The 19,354-nt window shown below is 36.0% G+C and overlaps 2 protein-coding genes across 2 annotated transcripts in view; both read left to right on the top strand.

The window, feature by feature from the left end:
• The window catches only part of LOC121370918 (cleft lip and palate transmembrane protein 1 homolog), a 29,262-nt gene extending 19,478 nt beyond the window's left edge, over positions 1-9,784 (top strand). The window contains exons 13-14 of the mRNA XM_041496453.1: positions 2,249-2,416; positions 4,052-9,784. Of these exons, the coding sequence (XP_041352387.1) occupies positions 2,249-2,416; positions 4,052-4,257 (374 nt within the window). The 3' untranslated portion in view covers positions 4,258-9,784. The remainder of the gene's footprint in view (positions 1-2,248; positions 2,417-4,051) is intronic.
• Positions 9,785-12,612: 2,828 nt separating this feature from the next.
• LOC121370916 (fasciculation and elongation protein zeta-2-like) overlaps positions 12,613-19,354 on the top strand; it is a 58,959-nt gene continuing 52,217 nt past the window's right edge. Inside the window, exon 1 of the mRNA XM_041496452.1 lies at positions 12,613-13,236. Coding sequence (XP_041352386.1) covers positions 12,746-13,236 — 491 coding nt within the window. The 5' untranslated portion in view covers positions 12,613-12,745. The remainder of the gene's footprint in view (positions 13,237-19,354) is intronic.

Below are 19,354 nucleotides of genomic sequence, written 5' to 3'. Positions count from 1 at the left end.
TCTCCTGCCTAATTCGTCCCAGGTGTTCTCTATTGGGGCCAAGTCAGGCGAATATGCTGGCCAATCCATCCTGGCGATACCTTGTCTGAAAAAGTCCATTACCACCCTGGCGCGGTGGGGTCTGGCATTGTCATCCTGCAGAACTGCCCCGCCGCCAATCTGCTGAAGGCCTGGGAGAACCAACGGCCGGATAATCTCATTCAGATAGCGGATTCCATTCAGATTGCCATCCACCACATAGAGGGGGGTCCTGTGGTGGATAGAGATGCTGCCCCACACCATGACGCTGCCACCACCGAACCGGTGACGTTGTCTAACGTTAACGTCAGCGAAGCGCTCCCCAGGACGTATGTAGACACGAACCCGACCGTCGTTGAACTGGAGACTAAACCTGGACTCATCAGTGAACATCACTCGACCCCACTGAACACGTTGCCACCGCAGATGAAGCGTGCACCAGTGACGTCTGGCCGTTCTGTGACGTGGTAGGAGTGGTGGTCAAACAGCCTGGCAACGGCAGCGTAGATTATTGGCTCTCAGACGATTGCGTATGGTTTGATCAGACACTCGAGTTCCAGTCGCAGTCCGCAGATTGTCACGTAATCGGCGTGCAGTGGTTGTGCGTTGACGTAGAGCCATATTGGTGATGTAGCGGTCCTCTCTATTTGTAGTGCTTCGGGGTCTTCCCGAACGTGGACGATTTTGAACAGAATTCGTTGCTTGGTACCGTTGCCACAGTCGGCCAACGACACTCTGACTGACACCAAGTCTCAGAGCAACATTTCTTTGCGTATTGCCATCCTGAAGCCAAGCAATAGCCCTTCCTCGATCTTCGATAGTCAGTTGAAGTCGTACCATTGTCGAATTTGGAGTGTGCACCGTACACGAACGCAAGCTCCAATTATACGGAAATTCAGCATTGGGAACATGGAATACACGTGCAAAGCGTGCAAATGAAGCGCTTTGCGAAAAAGCAAGTTATGGGCACTTAGCAGACGTTTCGCTTTCGCCCTAATTTACGTGCAAATGTAAGCATGTTTTCGCATTAGAACTAGTCGACAGTGTCAATGACTGGATTTTAATTCATTTATGGGTTGCTTAGACCCACTTTCTTCAAAATGGAACAATACCATGCGTGACATTATGGTCTAGCTAATATAATTGACATTCAGAAAATAATGTCGAAAATATCGTCTGACCCTTAAATTCTTTTGAGTAGTATATATATATATATATATATATTTTTTTTTTATGGTAATTTTTTTGTAATATATATGTATGTCACTGTGCCATTTTAGTTTAAAAAATTTAAGTGTCATAAGGTCTCCTTGTATGCAAATCTTTAGAGCCCTCCGCCAACCCAGCGAGCCCTGTCGTGCATCGCCAGTAGAACAGAAGATACACTAACTGTTTTGCATGAAACCTTGCAAAAGGTCACTATTCTTGGAGGCTGGTAGGTACTGGGTTCGGATCCCAGTCGAGGCATGGGATTTTTAATCCAGATACCGACTCCAAACCCTGAGTGAGTGCTCCGCAAGGCTCAATTGGTAGGTGTAAACCACTTGCACCAACCAGTGATCCATAACTGGTTCAACAAAGGCTATGGTTTGTGCTATCCCGCCTGTGGGAAGCGCAAATAAAAGATCCCTTGCTGCTAATCGGAAGAGTAGCCCATGTAGTGGCGACAGCGGGTTTCCTCTTAAAATCTGTGTGGTCCTTAACCATATGTCTGACGCCATATAACCGTAAATAAAATGTGTTGAGTGCATCATTAAATAAAACATTTCTTTCTTTCTTTTTTTCTATTCAAGACAATGGTTTCCCAGGATTTTCAGATATATGTTGACTGTGTCGTTTCGAAGAATTAATGTAATTTGTACAAATAATTTTACGAGCCACGCGGGCTCGTATACTAGACAATCTAGAGAGTCCTATATGATTTTTGTGAGCCTCAGGCTCCTGGACTCTCCTCAAAATCGAAACACTGTATATTCTGGAGAATTGAGAGTGTTAAAAAATGAATAAATTTGGTGTGAGTTGTTTGGGTTATATCAAACAATATACATGTATATATTTTTGGAATGTGGACCCAACAGAAATATTCTTTACATTTATATTTATTAATTTTATTACAAAAAACAACAACATGAAACTGATATTAACTTTCAGCTTTCAGTAACTGGTATATTGTTGGAATGACATTGTTAAATATAAGCTATAGCACTAACACCCCGATCTTTTCCTGCAGGTTTCATCATGATGACGCCTCAGCTGTTCATCAACTACAAGCTGAAGTCCGTGGCTCATCTTCCCTGGAGGATGCTCACGTACAAAGCCCTGAACACATTCATTGATGATATATTCGCTTTTGTTATAAAGATGCCCACGTTATATCGAATAGGATGTCTCAGAGATGGTAGGTGCAACATAAAAAATTTAACACTGAAACATTTACTATTCACATTGAAGAATTCACAAGTACCCTGTTTTGTTGAAACCAGATTGAATTTCTACTGCCATTCATCATTAAAGAATGATAATTTAGTATAGTTTAGCTGAGGTCAGGGATCTCACTGACCCTTGAAAAGTGTCTTTTAAAGCATGGAACTTGGACAGGACTCTTATTTTTTTAGTTTTAACTTAAAATCCTATTATGTATCTCCCCAAATTTCACAAGAAAGCTCAAATGACCCCCAATGGAGAAAGTCCCGTGAGAACCCTGGCTGAGGTGTATGTCTGTGACATCAGCACAGAATTTTTGTAATATATGTACAATCGGACCTTGTTACAATGACCACGTTCGTCCCTGGGTCACTTTGTCGTTATATCGAAATTGTTGTTATATCGATTTATTAATCATCGGCTATAGTAGCAAGTGATCATTTATATGCACCATCCTACAGACAGGATAACACATACCAAAGCATTTAATATACCAGTCGTTGTACACTAGGTGGAATGAGAAATAGCCCAATGGTTCCACCGACGGGGATGGATCACAGACCATCATTAAATACTAAGTATATTATTATTAATCAAAGCGCATTCACAGTCAATCTAATCGATTGGTACCTACTTCGTTTACAAAACGTCATAAAAATGGTAGACTTGATTGTTCAAAGTTAATTCTTTAATTGAATACCGAAAGGCTTGTGTTCAAAAGCAATACAGGTCTTTAGAGTTAGCCGCCATCGGTAGCTCAGACATCATGTGACTGTTGGCTCGCGACGAGATCAAAGATGCCAAATGGCTGTGTGTACTGCCAACGTACTACAGCATCTGCGATTATGTAATGTCATTGTAAAGAGGTGTTTTTAGATGTTAATTGCACATTTGTTCCTAATTTGCTCTGTCGGTGTCGGAAGGTGTGAATTCCGGTGTAATGAACAGAATAACATTGGTGTACGTTCGTTCCCGACAATTTGTAGTCGGATGGTGAAAATGTCGTAGTAACAATGGTCTGACTGTATATAATTTTTAAAAATTTCTCTATTATACGATTTACTCTATTCTGATTGTGATTCTATTAAAAAATCCCTGAATGTTATCCTTCAATAAACCTTAGAAAATGACATCATTACGTCAAATGGGTTGTCATTACATAAAACAGATTCATGATTAGAAACTGATTTATGAGTTATGTGTAGTTTTAATTAATAGTTGAGCTCTTTATAATTATAAGAATTGTTTGTCATTTTGTTATAAATTTATCGATGTGCAACAGTCACAAATTTAGTATAAAACTACCACGCTATGCAATTTTATACAATTTGTGACTGTTATACATTGATAAATTTACAAAAAAATTACAAAATTCTTATATAAACGAGTCAATGATGACATTGCACATTAAATATGTTTCTTCCATTCTCACGCTTAAGAAAAACCAACTGCAGCTATGATATAAATTTTGTTTATAATAACCTTTTAGTATGGTGTTTAAAAATGGTTTGATAATTGTATTTTTAGGTCCGCTTTTCATTATCGTTTTTATTGAAAGCGGGCCTTAAAAATAATGTTCTTAAAACATTACATTCATTTTATTTTTCAGATGTAATATTCTTTATATATGTCTATCAGAGATATATATACCGTGTCGATCCAAAGCGTGTGAACGAGTTTGGAACAAGTCAAGAGATGGTAGAACAAAACGGTTCTGCGGGTGGGGGGGACCAGATGGCCATTAAGGACAAGAGTACTGACGAGATGGTAGAGAACGTAGAGGAGAAACCTGAACAGGAGAAGAAGGAGGACTGAGACAACATAAAAAACTGTGGACTGTTGTAGAGTAACTAGTATACTGTAAATCAGGAAACTAATGCGTCTTGATATTATTGCGACAGGCACACACCAAAATAGTTATTTTCATTGAGAAAAGATTTCTGCTCATCCCTCCGCCCTCTCCCCTTTATGAACAACAACAATAACTCATGGACTGTTCGGTTTGCTTGTACAGAATGCCTTTGTTTTAAGTTATTATTTCTTGTTTATAACATAGATACTTTCTGTTGACCTGAAGTAGTACTTTCATTGAAACAGATGCTCACCCCGCGTATGTCAGCATTCATTTTGTTGTTTGTGTTTTTGTTTTGTATTTTTGTTTTGTATTTTATTCTTTGTAGTTTTGTTGCTTCAAAATATAAAATGTCGCGGAATTACTGCACCAATACCACGGTCACGTTTTTCACATTAATATCTTGGACGCATTTATTTCATGATTTGCAGTAAGTTATAGATGAACAGATCATGTTTCCCCTGCTACAGACAAATTGTGTGCAATCTCTGTGTCCTATTTGATGTCTTTTAAAACGTAAAACATTTCTTGTTTTGTTTTCACACACTTGCCCTCATATTCTGTTGTAAATGAATTGGAGCTGTTATATTGAAATTCTTGGGGTGTTTTATTGTTTAATTACTGTACTGTAAGCAGAAAGTCGGTTATTGAGTGTGTACATCTATTTAATAAATTTGTTTCGAATAGAGTAAGATACATTCTGAAATCTACAGGGGTTCTAGAACATTTTCAAAATTCACTGGCATTGGTTGCAGTGGATTTCAAAATTCACTGGCCTTGATTGAAAATTCACTTGCCCAACTTGCTACCTAGTTCGTTACAAAATAAACCTGCTAAAAACACCTGTCAGTTCAGAATATTACCTTTAACAGTCCAATCTGAAAATGCATGCTACATGTTTATTGACAGTTTTCATAATTGGAAATAATAATTGCATTTTAATTTAATGCTCATACATCCTCTGTAATGGTGAGGGTTTTTGTTTTTTTACAAAAGTGCCACAATAAATAAAAAAATTATCTCTCGCTGGCCATCGGGCACATCAGAGGAATTTCTTGGTTGCCAGACTATTAAAAACACTGGCCACTGTGTTCTAGAACCCCTGATTCTAGCATTGTCCTAATTATTTTAACATTTGTCATTTTTGTGTTATTTATTTACTGTTTGTCATTGCATTGATAGGTTTTAGTAAAAGATGGGGGTTTTGTTGGGGGGTTTTAAGTTCCCAATGTTAAACCTGGAGATGCTAGTGTTTGATCCATTATTATTATTGTTATACTGGCGGGAACAAAATATTAACTGATCCAAAGTAGAAAAAAGCCTTCAAAGGGAAGTAATGCATGGCTTAATAACAAAGACCACACTGCTTGAAACGGTTTATTCTGTTTGTGGTTATGAAAGTTGTAAATGTAATTTCTAAATGAATTGACTGATACCAGCAAAATCGAAGGGAGTGTTAAAAATACATAAAGTGTGGAGGGTTTATTAACAATTATTTAACTGAAATTGTAATACTTCCTCTCCTTTTTTTAAATTGTAATTAAAAACAAACCGTATAGAAGTGTTTTTGTCATTATTCCTGTTCATTCTCATTATCTCATTAGCTTATGTTTTACCAGTGTATTTGTCAATTAATTACTGGTTGTTGTCTTAAATAGTTTGCATTCTTCAGAAATTCATTTGATATGGCAAATGCCTTGAATATGTTGTCCTAAACATTGATGATACCTATATCTTGATTTGCAAAATAACCCAAGTTGTTTGTTAAAATGTTTTGACTGTTATTGTGGTTCATGATTTTAAAGTTTTCTTAGACTATGTGATGGTCACCAAAATCATGTTGATACTAAATTCATTTTTGCTTGTCATATCTCAAATATTGATAATTGAAGGTCATATTTTAATTTTCTGTTCTAAAATTGTGCTCTGTCCAACTGTTTGTAAACTTTGCTAAAGTTAGGGGATATTTTCTGGCATTATCTTATAGTCAGTACTCAATTTTTCAGCATGAGTTAAATGAAAATTATTCTTTAGTTTGTGTACAACTAATGCTTCAATTCATTGTGCCAAAACCACTGCAGGTCAGTTTGTTGATCATAATGAATTGCTGATACTTTGTTATATGTCTGTTTTACTGTGTCTGCCATTTCAAAGGTCTTATGTTAGTTAATGACTTTGTGAGTCTGTCCATCCTTACTGTGTCTACCATTTCAAAGGTCTTATGTTATTTAATGACTGTGAGTGTCCATCCATACTGTGTCTACCATTTCAAAGGTCTTATGTTAGTTAATGACTTTGAGTCTGTCCAACCTTACTGTCTACCATTTCAAAGGTCTTGTGTTAGTTAATGACTGTATGTTTGTCCATTCTTACTGTGTCTACCATTTCAAAGGTCTTATGTTAGTTAATGACTAAGTCTGTCCATTTTTACTTTGTCTACCATTTCAAAGGTCTTGTGTTAGTTAATGACTGTGAGTCTGTCCATCCTTACTGTGTCTACCATTTCAAAGGTCTAATGTTAGTTGATGACTTAGTATGTCCATCCTTACTGTCTATCATTTCAAAGGTCTAATGTTAGTTAATGACTTAGTAAGTCTGTTCATTTTTACTGTCTACCATTTCAAAGGTCTTGTGTTAGTTAATGACTGAGTCTGTCCATCCTTACTGTGTCTACCATTTCAAAGGTCTAATGTTAGTTAATGACTGTGAATCTGTCCATCCTTACTGTCTACTATTTAAAAGGTCTTATATTGGTTAATGACTTTGTGAGTGTCCATCCTTACTTTGTCTACCATTTTCAAAGGTCTTATGTTAGTTAATGACTGTGAGTCTGTACATCCTTACTGTGTCTACCATTTCAAAGGTCTTATGTTAGTTAATGACTTTGTGAGTGGCCATCCTTACTGTGTCTACCATTTCAAAGGTCTTATGTTAGTTAATGACTTTGTGAGTGGCCATCCTTACTGTGTCTACCATTTCAAAGGTCTTATGTTAGTTAATGACTTTGTGAGTGGCCATCCTTACTGTGTCTACCATTTCAAACGTCTTATGTTAGTTAATGACTTTGTGAGTATCCATCCTTACTGTGTCTACCATTTCAAAGGTCTTATGTTAGTTAATGACTGTGAGTGGCCATCCATGCACATGTTGTTTGCATCCAACCAGTATTTGCACTTAATATAAGTAGTATTCATTTTTCCTGCTTATACTGAATGACGGTCATTGTTTCACACTGTTAATATCCATTTACATCCCAATCTTTTATTTCATCGTTTGTTTGAAGGTTACACTATGTATCATTGTGTTTGTGTGCATCTGACCATACTATGTGTATGAGAACTGGTCAGGTTGGGGTTTACTACTGCAGAGTGCAGGGCTATCTCTGGGTCAGCAGAAAATTAAAGTATCTATTAAAGTTCAAAAATTGCAAAAACCCAATAATATTGTAACAAAATATCAATTATTACATGAAATTATTTCAACAAATTAACATAAAGTTTGCCAATTGTTTTGGAAATTCACAATTGGCGAATTTGGCGAGTGCCAGGGTTAGCTCTGAGAGTGGGATCTGAATGAACCTTCTTTAAATTATTGGTTTTCTGGTTTTTTTTACAGTTCCTTCCTTTGCAGAAAGGGCAGGGGGAAAAATTACCCATGAATTTCTTAATTCCATACAAGTACAAACCCATTTTTAATTAAAATGTTCTGGCAATACCCTGACATGTGGGCTAATATTCTGGGTCCTGTTTTAAAAAGTGATCTTGGTGCTAAATTAACCTTCAGTACCTAACTACCGTTTTATGCACTTAAGGTGATTTTAGTAAAAAGATTGCTTCATAAAACAGGGACGTGATCATTATCATAATGAAATTTGGGCAAACTTGATATGAGACACCTCATCCATAACACTTGTTGAAGCAAAACCGTAACAAAATATACCTTTATAAAATAACTACTATACAGTAACGGTGTATGCAAATTTTCAATTCTGTATTGGATGTCCAGACCATATTAATATGTTGCATTTGAGGTATCTAACCTTTAAAATAACATTTGGTTTATTATTATTATTATTATTATTAAGTCTAACTTAATTGAGTCTTTCTATAGTCATTACCAATATACTTTCATTGAAAATAGTATTAGTGAATGAATGAATGTTTAACATCACCCCCAGCATTAATGAAAAAACACCAGCTATTTGGTATCAAACAATATTCAGTTTTGATGACTTGACAAATTTGTTAATAAATAACAGCATAATGTGGACATTACTTACACCATTCAATCTGTCACATTTATTATGTTTGGACATAAGCGATGTACGTCTTGAAGGGATAGTTAATTTTATGTTTAGTGTTTATCACCGACTGGGACTGTCACCTGATATTGCTACTGCCATAGCGGCACAACTTGCTTAATATCTTGGTAGGCCTACCACATCTTGTTTTAGCACAGAAATTAAAGTTGTCTTCTTCTTTCGTTCCTTCTTGTAATCATATCACAGAGAGATGTTTGCTGCCAGGATGAATCTCATAGTGACACGGAGGGATTCCTGGTCTCCATAAAGTTTTTCTTCTGTGTTTTTCGGTGTTGGCCAGTGAGCATCTCTGAGTTGGCTGTGTTGTTGGCATTAAAGTTATAACTGATAATTAAACAATAATATACCAGGTGTCAAAATTGGCTAAAATTCCTGCTGGACATTCAGTTCTGCCAAACCAAATGAAAACCTGCTGGATGAAACATGATCATAAAGTATCAACACAAAATAATTGCCGGTCCAACAGCCTTTGGTGATGTTGACGGTAAAAACTAGTCAGGATGGCACTATTTCTACCACTCTATACCTATATTGAAGTCTTCCAATAAAAGAAAATACACCAAAGGGTTAATGAGTAAACAATTTGAATGTTCAAGATTTGAAAAATAACTTCCAGGGTGTCTGGTGTTAAAAAAGAAATGGGTTATGCAAAATATGTTCTACAATGTTACTAGTAAGAATTTCAACAACTTTAATTATGGTAAATGATTTCCAAAAGTAAGATATTAATAGAAGGTAAAGATTTAATAATGATTTTCTCATTGCGCTAGCAGTATTTATAGCTGTAACAGTGGCAATATTCAGTGTCGGTGACTTCCTCTGTTTTGTTTTCTTTATTTATGTATCGTTTTCATTAATTATTTTAGAACAAAACTAAAACAACTATAAAAGGGTTAATAAAACATGAGCATTTACTGGGGTGTTGAGGTTTTTTTTGTGAGGATCCTGGAAAGCCGATGTTTCCTTGCTTTTTGTGATACATCTGTAAAATGTGTTTGTGTGAAACACCCATTAGTTGTGTATTTCAGAATTTATTTACTGTATTAAAACAGATCAGTATGAATGTATTTGTGTGCATTATTCAGGATGCATGTTTTGTGGGTATGTCACCTTGCATGTATTAATAGTTTGCTTTTTTATTTGGAAAATAAACATAATGATATATGAAACTTGTTTGGGTTGTTTTGGTTTTTACATGCCCATGTATGGGTCATTATTATGGTATGGCGTTGTCAGTCCGTACATCTGCCCGCATGTTAACTTTTTCTTGTCAGGACCATATCTTGAATACAGATGCATACAGGACCATCAAGCCGGACATGTAAGAACAACTTGGGATGGCGGTGTGTCGTGTACTATTACTGGGTCACTGTGACCTACTTTTCACGGTCTATTGCACATAACAGCACATAACAATAAATCCTTGTCTGGACCATATCTTGCATACAGGACCATCAAACCTTACATGTAGGAAAAACTTGGGATGTTGGTATGTCGTGTACTATTACTAGGTCAATGTGACTTACTTTTCACGTCCTACTGCACATAACAGTAAATCCTTGTCCATACCATATTTTGCATACAGGACCATCAAACCTCACATGTAGGAAAAACTTGGGGATGGCGGTGTGTTGCATACGATTACTAGGTCATTATGACTTGCTTTTCATAGTCTACTGCACATAACAGTAAATCCTTGTCCGGACCATATCCTGCATACAGATGCATACAGGACCATCAAACTTCATATGTAAGAACAACTTGGGATGGCGGTGGGTCGCGTACTATTACTAGGTCACTGTGACCTACTTTTAATAATCTACTGCACATAACGGTAAATCCTTGTCCACACCATATCTTGAATACAAGACAATCGATTCGCATGTAGGAGCAACTTGGTATGGTGGTTGGTCCAAAACAAACTGTTCATCCATCCCATTGCAAAATGTTCACATAATTAGACTTGAATCATACCCGTAACATATTCATTAATATAGATATGGTTTTCCATCAAACTCCTGATAGGCGTATCATGTACTTCATCAGTACTCTATGTTTTATATACCATTTTTTATTAAAAACAAAGTAAACACATGAGGTTGAATGCCAAGGGAACTTTCGCAAAATTTAGTGGGTGGTGCCCCCTACATCTGCCTCTGTCATAGGAAAGTTTAGATGTGATGTGGTTGCCTCAATTATGTTGGGCTTTCAACAAAAAACTTGACGGCTCTGTAGATAGCCAGCCCTAGTTAGCCAAGGCTATATACACGGCCGTCGTGTATATAGCAATTTCTATGTTAAGTAACAACAATGGTGGCTTCCATTGCTGTTGTATATGCATTATTTTACATGCCTTATGTATAGTAGTCAACAACCTGTGTGCAAAAAGATCTTTGTGAAGTGCAGTATTGGTTAAGTACAAGGAAGGTGCTCTGTAGTACAAAGCAATTGGAATGATCAGAGAGTGCTGAAACAGCAGTTTGTATTATATTATAGATAATAGTATGCCACCATCTTTAGCATACCAGTTGTAAATTGGTGGTTGGAATGGGGAAAAACTGGTATTGAATGTATCATCTGTCAAGTCTGTTGGGGTCACTCTTTCTTCACGTAAGCCCAGTGGTAAAATGTTTGCTTGATGCGCGGTCGGTCTGGGATCGATTCCCATCGGTCGGCCCATTGGGCTATTTCACGACTGGTATATCAAAGGCTGTGGTATGTGTTATCATGTCTGTGGGATGGTGTATATAAAAGATCCCTTGCTGCTAATCGAAAAAGAGTAGCCCATGAAGTGGTGACAGCAGCTTTCTTCTCTCAATATCTGTGTGGTCAATAACCATATGTCCGACACCATATAACCGTAAATAAAATGTGTTGAGTGCATCGTTAAATAAAACATTTCCTTCCTTCCTCCAAGTAATTTATTAATTACTGGGTGCTGAAAGCTGAGTAAAGAAATTAAATTTTAAATAAGCCTTAGCTGGTATTGCACTGCAGTGGCTTTTATTTTATAACCTTAGTTCTTTTAATACAAAAATCATATAAGACAATTTTTTTATAATTTATTGACGTGTTGCTGCTGTTTGAAAGAAGTAGCTTATTTAGTATTAATTAATGAATTTTATATCAAAATCAAACTTAAAAGGTACCATGCTACAGAGGATAGCCTAGCTGGTAGTGGTGAAATTAATACCTATATACTTTTGTTTTTAATTCCCCCCCCCCCCCCCCCCCCCAAAAAAAAAAAAAAAACCCACCAAAACTTGCACCCATATTTCAAAAGAAGTAGGGGGTGTAAACATTCCTCCGCCTCATACTAATCGAAACAATTAGCCCATGGAGTGGTGACAGACGGTTTCCTCTCATTATCTGTGTAGTCCTTAACCAGATGCCTGATGAAATATAACTGTAAATAATAAAGTTAATTGCAACATTAAATAAAGAAAAAGAAATGGAAAAAAAAGAAGTTTATTACCATACAATAAACCCTGTTTTTAGTGTCTGTCAAAAACAAGGACGGGGGGGGGGGTCAGAAACCTACCCGCCTCCCCATATTTGCCCATGAATGGCCAGAAAAAATTAAACATTGTAATAATGTAAGCTTATTTAATAACGAAACGTTATATTGTAACAGTGTGTTACAAATGTATAACCATTGTACTAATGAGTTACAGCCATATTTAGAACAATGTATTATTAAAAACGTTTGTAAGTGTTATGCTTTTTTGTGTATTGCTTTGTTGTTGTTGTTTAAAATTAAGTCCATACACTTCTTTCACATTTCAATTTCATACCTTATGACGTAAACATTTCATCATAGTTTAACGTTGTACGTCTTTGTTGATTGAACATAAACATAATTAATTACTAGATCAAATTATGCGCATGATAATGTGAACCTGTAACGCCTCGATCTGAATGATTTATTCCATGAAACTGCAGATAAAAGAAATCAATAAACAGTTTCTACGTGCATCATTCGCGCCGAGAGGCCACTTCGACACGACGTCGATTTGCCGTGAACCGCACGAACGATACACAGTTTCGAAACTCTTTGGACTTTGTCATCTTGTGAATAATAATATATTGTGTGAGAACTCCTTCTCTGGATCTTTTTCTAATTGTTCTAAATGAACATTCTACCGACACGCGTTTCAGACATTAGTATTTTGGCGAAGCATCGACTGTCAAAGGGATTTAATCACATCGAACGGACACTTGCTGATTACGTTCAGAGGTTGAAGTTCAGCACGTTGAAGGCGAAGGTCGCCAATGCAGACAGAATGAGGGTTCCGAAAATGGCGGAGCTACAGTTCGAGGCTCCGCTCGCTTCCTTCGAGAACGAGGAATGGAATGAGTATAATGAATTTCAGACGGCCAAGGCAACGGACGACTTAAATTCGAATATGGACGGATTGAAGAGTGTGAATATTGGCGTGCCAGGTGAAAACAATACGCATGAAAACTTTGGCGAAACGGTCTCCGGTTCGCTGGAAGATTTGGTAAATACATTCGATGATAAAATCACCAAGTGTTTCTGTACGTTCGAGGAACAAGTGGATACGAGTAAATTCGCACCTGTACAGATCAGGACACAGGAAGAAGTGATCAAAGACTGCCAGTGAGTAATGGATATTGATCCCATTGTTTGTGGGTAGTATCTGTCATCGGTAGGATATATTGGTAAATCCAGATTCCAGGGCCAGTGCAAGGCTGGCACTGGGGTGGGTGGGACTGGGATCTGGTTTAGTTTAGAACATGTGTAGGGTGTAGGAATTGGTTGGTACCCATTGGTATATACCCCCTCCCCATATTGAATGTGCGTTATTAACTAGGTGTGGCACTATGAGGCCTATCCTCACTTTTATAATAATTATGTTCAGTTCAACATTATTAAATGTAGAATTGACAGACTGTTTAACCATAACTATTAACACACATTAACACACAATAATTGAATAACAGTGTTGGAAAAAAAACCCCAAGAAAAGAAGAAACAAAAACCAAAAACATATAACATAAATAAATAAACAAACAAGGATTCAGTATGTTGACAAGGTTTCTGCCATAAATGTTTTAAGAGAACATTTTCACAATCCATCATTTTATCTTTATGATCATGAAAAATCGTCTACTAGAGTGATAATTAGATGTTGCATACATGTATGCTTACTGGTAAATGAAACATGACATACTGCGTCAAAGACTGTGGTTCACTATGACTGAGTTGGGTACATAGTTATAAACTATCATAAATTCCGGAATGTGATCCATTTAACAGAGGTCTGCAGTGGAAGCAATATAGTGTAACAAATAAAGGATAATAAACAAGTTACCATTTTTATAAAATGTTATGTTCCGAGTGAAATAATTTTCAGTTGTCATGATCTTTAGCGAGTAACAAATGAAAATTATTTAATGAGTGACATAAATTTGATAATAACTGGTATCGAGTTTGTTAATTTTATTTACCTCAGCTATTTGTATTTTTTTTAAACATCTAAAACCCTTTTATTTTCGATATCCATACATGTACATAGAAATGATGTAAACCACTTTACAAATTGCATTTACTGTTTTACATATTACTTTAGCTTCATATATTATTCACATTTACAGATAATTTAAAAAACACAAATTACTGTTTATTCTGTTAAAAAGTCTGTAATTAATTGTATTCAAATAACAAGTGTAAATGTCAACTCTTTAAACTAAGTGACATCTTTGTGTATGTTTGTCAAATCATGATCATGATGACATCGTATTTAGATAAAGTTTAATCAGTGATTGACTAGTAAATGAAAACTGATGATTTGCTATATATTTAATATCTGCATGGTGACAATTTGGTATGCAGTCAAACAGCCATATGTATCTCTCTTTCTTCTCTTTTCTCTCTCTCTCTCTCTCTCTCTCTCTCTCTCTCTCTCTCCTTTCTCTTTCTTCTTTCTCCTTTCTCTTTATCTCTCTCTCTCTCTCTTTATCTATCTCTCTACTCTCTTTATCTATCTCTCTCTCTACTCTCTCTCTTTATCTATCTCTCTCTTTATCTATCTCTCTCTCTCTATACTCTCTCTTTATCTCTCTCTCTCTCTACTCTCTCTCTTTATCTCTCTCTACTCTCTCTCTTTATCTATCTCTCTCTCTACTCTCTCTCTCTCTTTATCTATCTCTCTCTCTACTCTCTCTCTCTATCTATCTCTCTCTACTCTCTCTCTCTCTCTGTCACCCAGTTGATTAGAGTACACTTTATCTAAAGTAGGCCCTAATTCATAAGTATATATACAAGCATAAGTATTCTAATTTATCCCATAACTTATCCATCATATCCATGTTATAAACCCCATTAACATTTACCATTATTAACCCAGGTTTTAAAATAACGTGTTGCAGCCTCAATGATATTTTTCATATTAAAAAACTCTTGTGATGAAAACATTTATTTTGTTTTATGTACAATATAGTATTTATAGATGATAGTTCTCAGAACATGCAAGATGCTCCACTTGAAATTTAGAAACACCCAGTTAAAAATAAAGCTTAATAAATCTATTATTAATATTGAAAGAAATAATAAAAGAAATAAATATTTATTTAAGTATGTTTATATTTATGGTTACATTTATATCTATACTTACAACTAAATACAGGATCAGGGTATAAAATTTGGTACAAACGATTTTGTCATTCGTCTGTTAGTTATCCCAAACCAATATCATCATAAACGAAGGATCATGCGGATTGTTCGTGCAAAAGTTGTAATCATTTGTCCAGGGTTCGCACGCATCCTGGAAAACCCTGGAAAGTGCTTTTTTTTTTTTTTTTTACCCTGTAAAGTCAATGTCACAAAATCTTTAAAAACATTTATCACTGTTTTTGGAAGAAAATAAGCCTACATTACCGGTGTGAGAAAGATACAATATATCCGTTTGAAATCAGCATTGCAGTCGATACAAAGTCAGTGCTCTCTTTAAAAGTCTCAAAAAAGTTTAGTAACATAGTTGCATGTTCTCTTTGATAATTTTGCTACATACACAAAATCATATGCTGTTCGAAAATTAAAGGGACTGTCCAGTTTCAGCCATAGTAAGAGTTCCGTCCCCTTCCCTAATAAAATAAACATATATTCTACTTTTTCTTTATTTTTTAAACAATATCTTATCTTAGGTTATGCAAAAGCAATATCAATAAGCCCACTGGCGAGCTGGTGGTTACCTAATACCTAACGTGTCACGTCAGGAATTAGTCTTCGAACTGAAGAAACAAAACATACCTGATTTTTGCGGATGCATCACAATGTTCTGTAATAATAGCCATCCCAGTAAGCCAGCAACAATTATATATATATTATTTTTCAATACAAAATAAACCACCATTGTCAAAGTGTTGAAATAACTGTATTATGTTTTGTACATAAATTAACCCATGTACTGAAATAATAATCGGAGTTTTTTCTTGGTTAATTGGTATTTTCTGTCCGTGGCCTGTACCTGTGGTTCCTAATTGGCAGGTGTATGTTTAGATGGTCCCCAGACACTGTGTCTAGAGACACTAAAAAGACGTGCCTCTTTTATTAAGATCACAGGGTATTGTGTGATAACCGCACAGATACTCCTCAAATCGTAATGGACATTATCAGCCGTTCTGCTTTATTACTGTAAGTAATTCTGTAAAACCCTTGATTAAGTAGACTTTCCCATCTAAAATCACAAAACTGACCAATTATGTCCTCCCAAAGAAAAGAAAAGTATCACTTGAGTATCGTGAGTGGTCGTTTTTGCTCGAACGTACCCTACCAATAGGCCTAATAATATGCATTTTTTCTTTGGATTTTAAAAAAAAGAAAAATACTATAACTTCATTTCGTTCTATTGATGCAAACTGAAATATATTTAGTTAAATAGTTTATTATACTATCAAGTCATTTATGTTGTTTTACAAGTTAAGTTGATGAAAGCGAAGCGCCTTGTCATAAATTAGAGCGTTTGTTTACACTCTGCATAGAGGAGATGGACGGAGATGACGTCACTTCGCCCCAAGCTACACCACCGGACGTCACAAAAACGAAACAAAATGGCTGCCCCCAGTTAGCAGGAATAATCATGTGTTTTTTTGTTAACTCTGAAGGACGTGTTTTTCATTTGTTAAAGTGTCAGTATGTGTTGGTGGTCCAGGTGTGCATCTTTCCAACACATACGGCTCTTGTTTGAGTTGACCCTACCTTTAACAAGCAAAATACATGTTATACATGTGTGTAAATGTATGTACTTTTCAACCATTGACAAAAAATAAAACAGACAAATTTTAATAAAATTTGAAACTTTAATTACAAGTGTAAAGGAAAAAATCCTGTTGTAAAAATTATTTCTATTTTTTTTATCTTGTTGTGTTTATGTAATTGTTGCTTAAATGTGTCTACATTAAAAAGCCCAATTAAATTACTTTTAAAAAAAAATTATTTTATTTTATATGGACACCTAACAGCAGTAGAGTACTGTACATGTATACATTATAAATACCAGGGCTTCTAGATTATGGTAGCCCCACTCCCATGGCTAGTGATATTCAATGTTGGGCTAGTAAATAATTACTATTGCCATGCCAGACAGGGCTTCTAGATTATGGTAGCCCCACTCCCATGGCTAGTGATATTCAATGTTGGGCTAGTAAATAACTACTATTGCCATGCCAGACAGGGCTTCTAGATTATGGTAGCCCCACTCCCATGGCTAGTGATATTCAGTGTTGGGCTAGTAAATAACTACTATTGCCATGCCAGACAGGGCTTCTAGATTATGGTAGCCCCACTCCCATGGCTAGTGATATTCAATGTTGGGCTAGTAAATAATTACTATTGCCATGCCAGACAGGGCTTCTAGATTATGGTAGCCCCACTCCCATGGCTAGTGATATTCAATGTTGGGCTAGTAAATAACTACTATTGCCATGCCAGACAGGGCTTCTAGATTATGGTAGCCCCACTCCCATGGCTAGTGATATTCAGTGTTGGGCTAGTAAATAACTACTATTGCCATGCCAGACAGGGCTTCTAGATTATGGTAGCCCCACTCCCATGGCTAGTGATATTCAATGTTGGGCTAGTAAATAACTACTATTGTCATGCCTGATTGCTAGTGAATATTTCTTTGTCAAATGTTGCAGTTAAGTCTTATTTTCTAAATATGAATATCCTGCCATGACCCCCACCCCCAATCTTAGTGTTTTTAAGGTCTATCTCACTCTTTAGGTGACATATCTGATTATTACTATTATTTAGTAAAATTGTATTAACTCAAACTAAAGTAGGGCTAGTGAATTTTTAATTGTGGCTAGTAAATGTTTTAAATCACTGATCTCATGGCTAGTGGATGTTATAAAAATTCTAGAAGCCGTGTAAATACTCTTGATATATGTGTGCATTTTAATAAATAGAGCCGTACACATTTCTTTGTGTCTGATATAGTTATTTTTAACTGCAACCTGGCATTCAGTACGAGTTACGGAGTAGGTGTATGCTGCACTATACACATGTTAGTAATGTTGACTGTTCAAAGGTGTGTTTGCTGTTATTCCAGGAAATTGAGTTCCATATGACTCACTGTATTGATTAATCTCAACCAACCAGTTCCTTTAGCGCAGATTTATTCAATATATACCAGTTTTTACGCATTCCCATTGAAGAAATGACGCACTAGAATAGGAATAGAATTTTGGTTTGCCCATGAGAAGACTGACATTTTGATAATTGAAATATTTCATCTTTGGATCTGTTCCATTCTTCTAAGGTGACATGTAGCTCAGTGGTCAGGGGTTGAAAATATACACTCGTGGCTTCTAGAATTGTTGTACATTTCAAACATTTACTAGCCACGATTAAAAATGTACTAGCCTGACTTTACTTTACATTAATACAATTTTACTAAATAATAGTAATAATTGGATATGTCACCTAAAGAGGGAGATAGATCTTAAAAACACTAACATTGGGGGTGGGGGCAGGATATTGATATTTGCAAAATAGACTTTACTGCAACATTTGGAAAAAAACATCACTATTCGTCGGGCATGGCAATAGTAGTTATTTACTAGCCCAATATTGAATATCACTAGCCATTGGGGTGGGGCTACCATAATCCTGTACACTATTCTGCTATTCCAAAAGTTAGTGATTTACCAAACAAAGTAGTATTTACAATCTTCCAGTCATAAATAGTTGCAATGTAACACAGAATACTACTAAAATCCACATGTGACTATGGACTCTTCACATTTTCAGCTGCAATGATATTTTGTCTCAACAAAACCTTGAATTTATTTTGCGTGATACAGTAATCATGAATTTTTAAATGCACTATACATTGTTCCTTTCACTATCTTAAGTATATTTCGACCAATGGTGAAAGAACCATTTAATGTTAGACACCAAACGGTCATAGTTCAGAATGTGTTGAGATGTCATTAAACAAACATTCCTTTCCTGGTTCCATTCTTATTAAGGTAACTGTTTACCAAATAGCATCTCATCAGGTCAAAGTTGGAAATGCACCTAACTTTGAATGTCGCATTAAATAAGACCACACCTGTCATTAGTGGGATACGTGACAGGATGTGTTGTCATAAAACATGGTTTCGTTTCTGGGAAATTAATTTCCTGTAATTTAATTTGAATTAGTATCAGTGTACCAACTACTGCTAAAATTAGAACGAGAATGTGTTATTAGGGTAGTCAAGTGAAAGTT

The sequence above is a fragment of the Gigantopelta aegis genome, chromosome 4, assembly GCF_016097555.1.
Source record: "Gigantopelta aegis isolate Gae_Host chromosome 4, Gae_host_genome, whole genome shotgun sequence".
NCBI lineage: Eukaryota > Metazoa > Mollusca > Gastropoda > Neomphalida > Peltospiridae > Gigantopelta > Gigantopelta aegis.
Note: the sequence above shows the minus strand (reverse complement) of the source record. Positions and strands in the feature narration are given on the sequence as shown.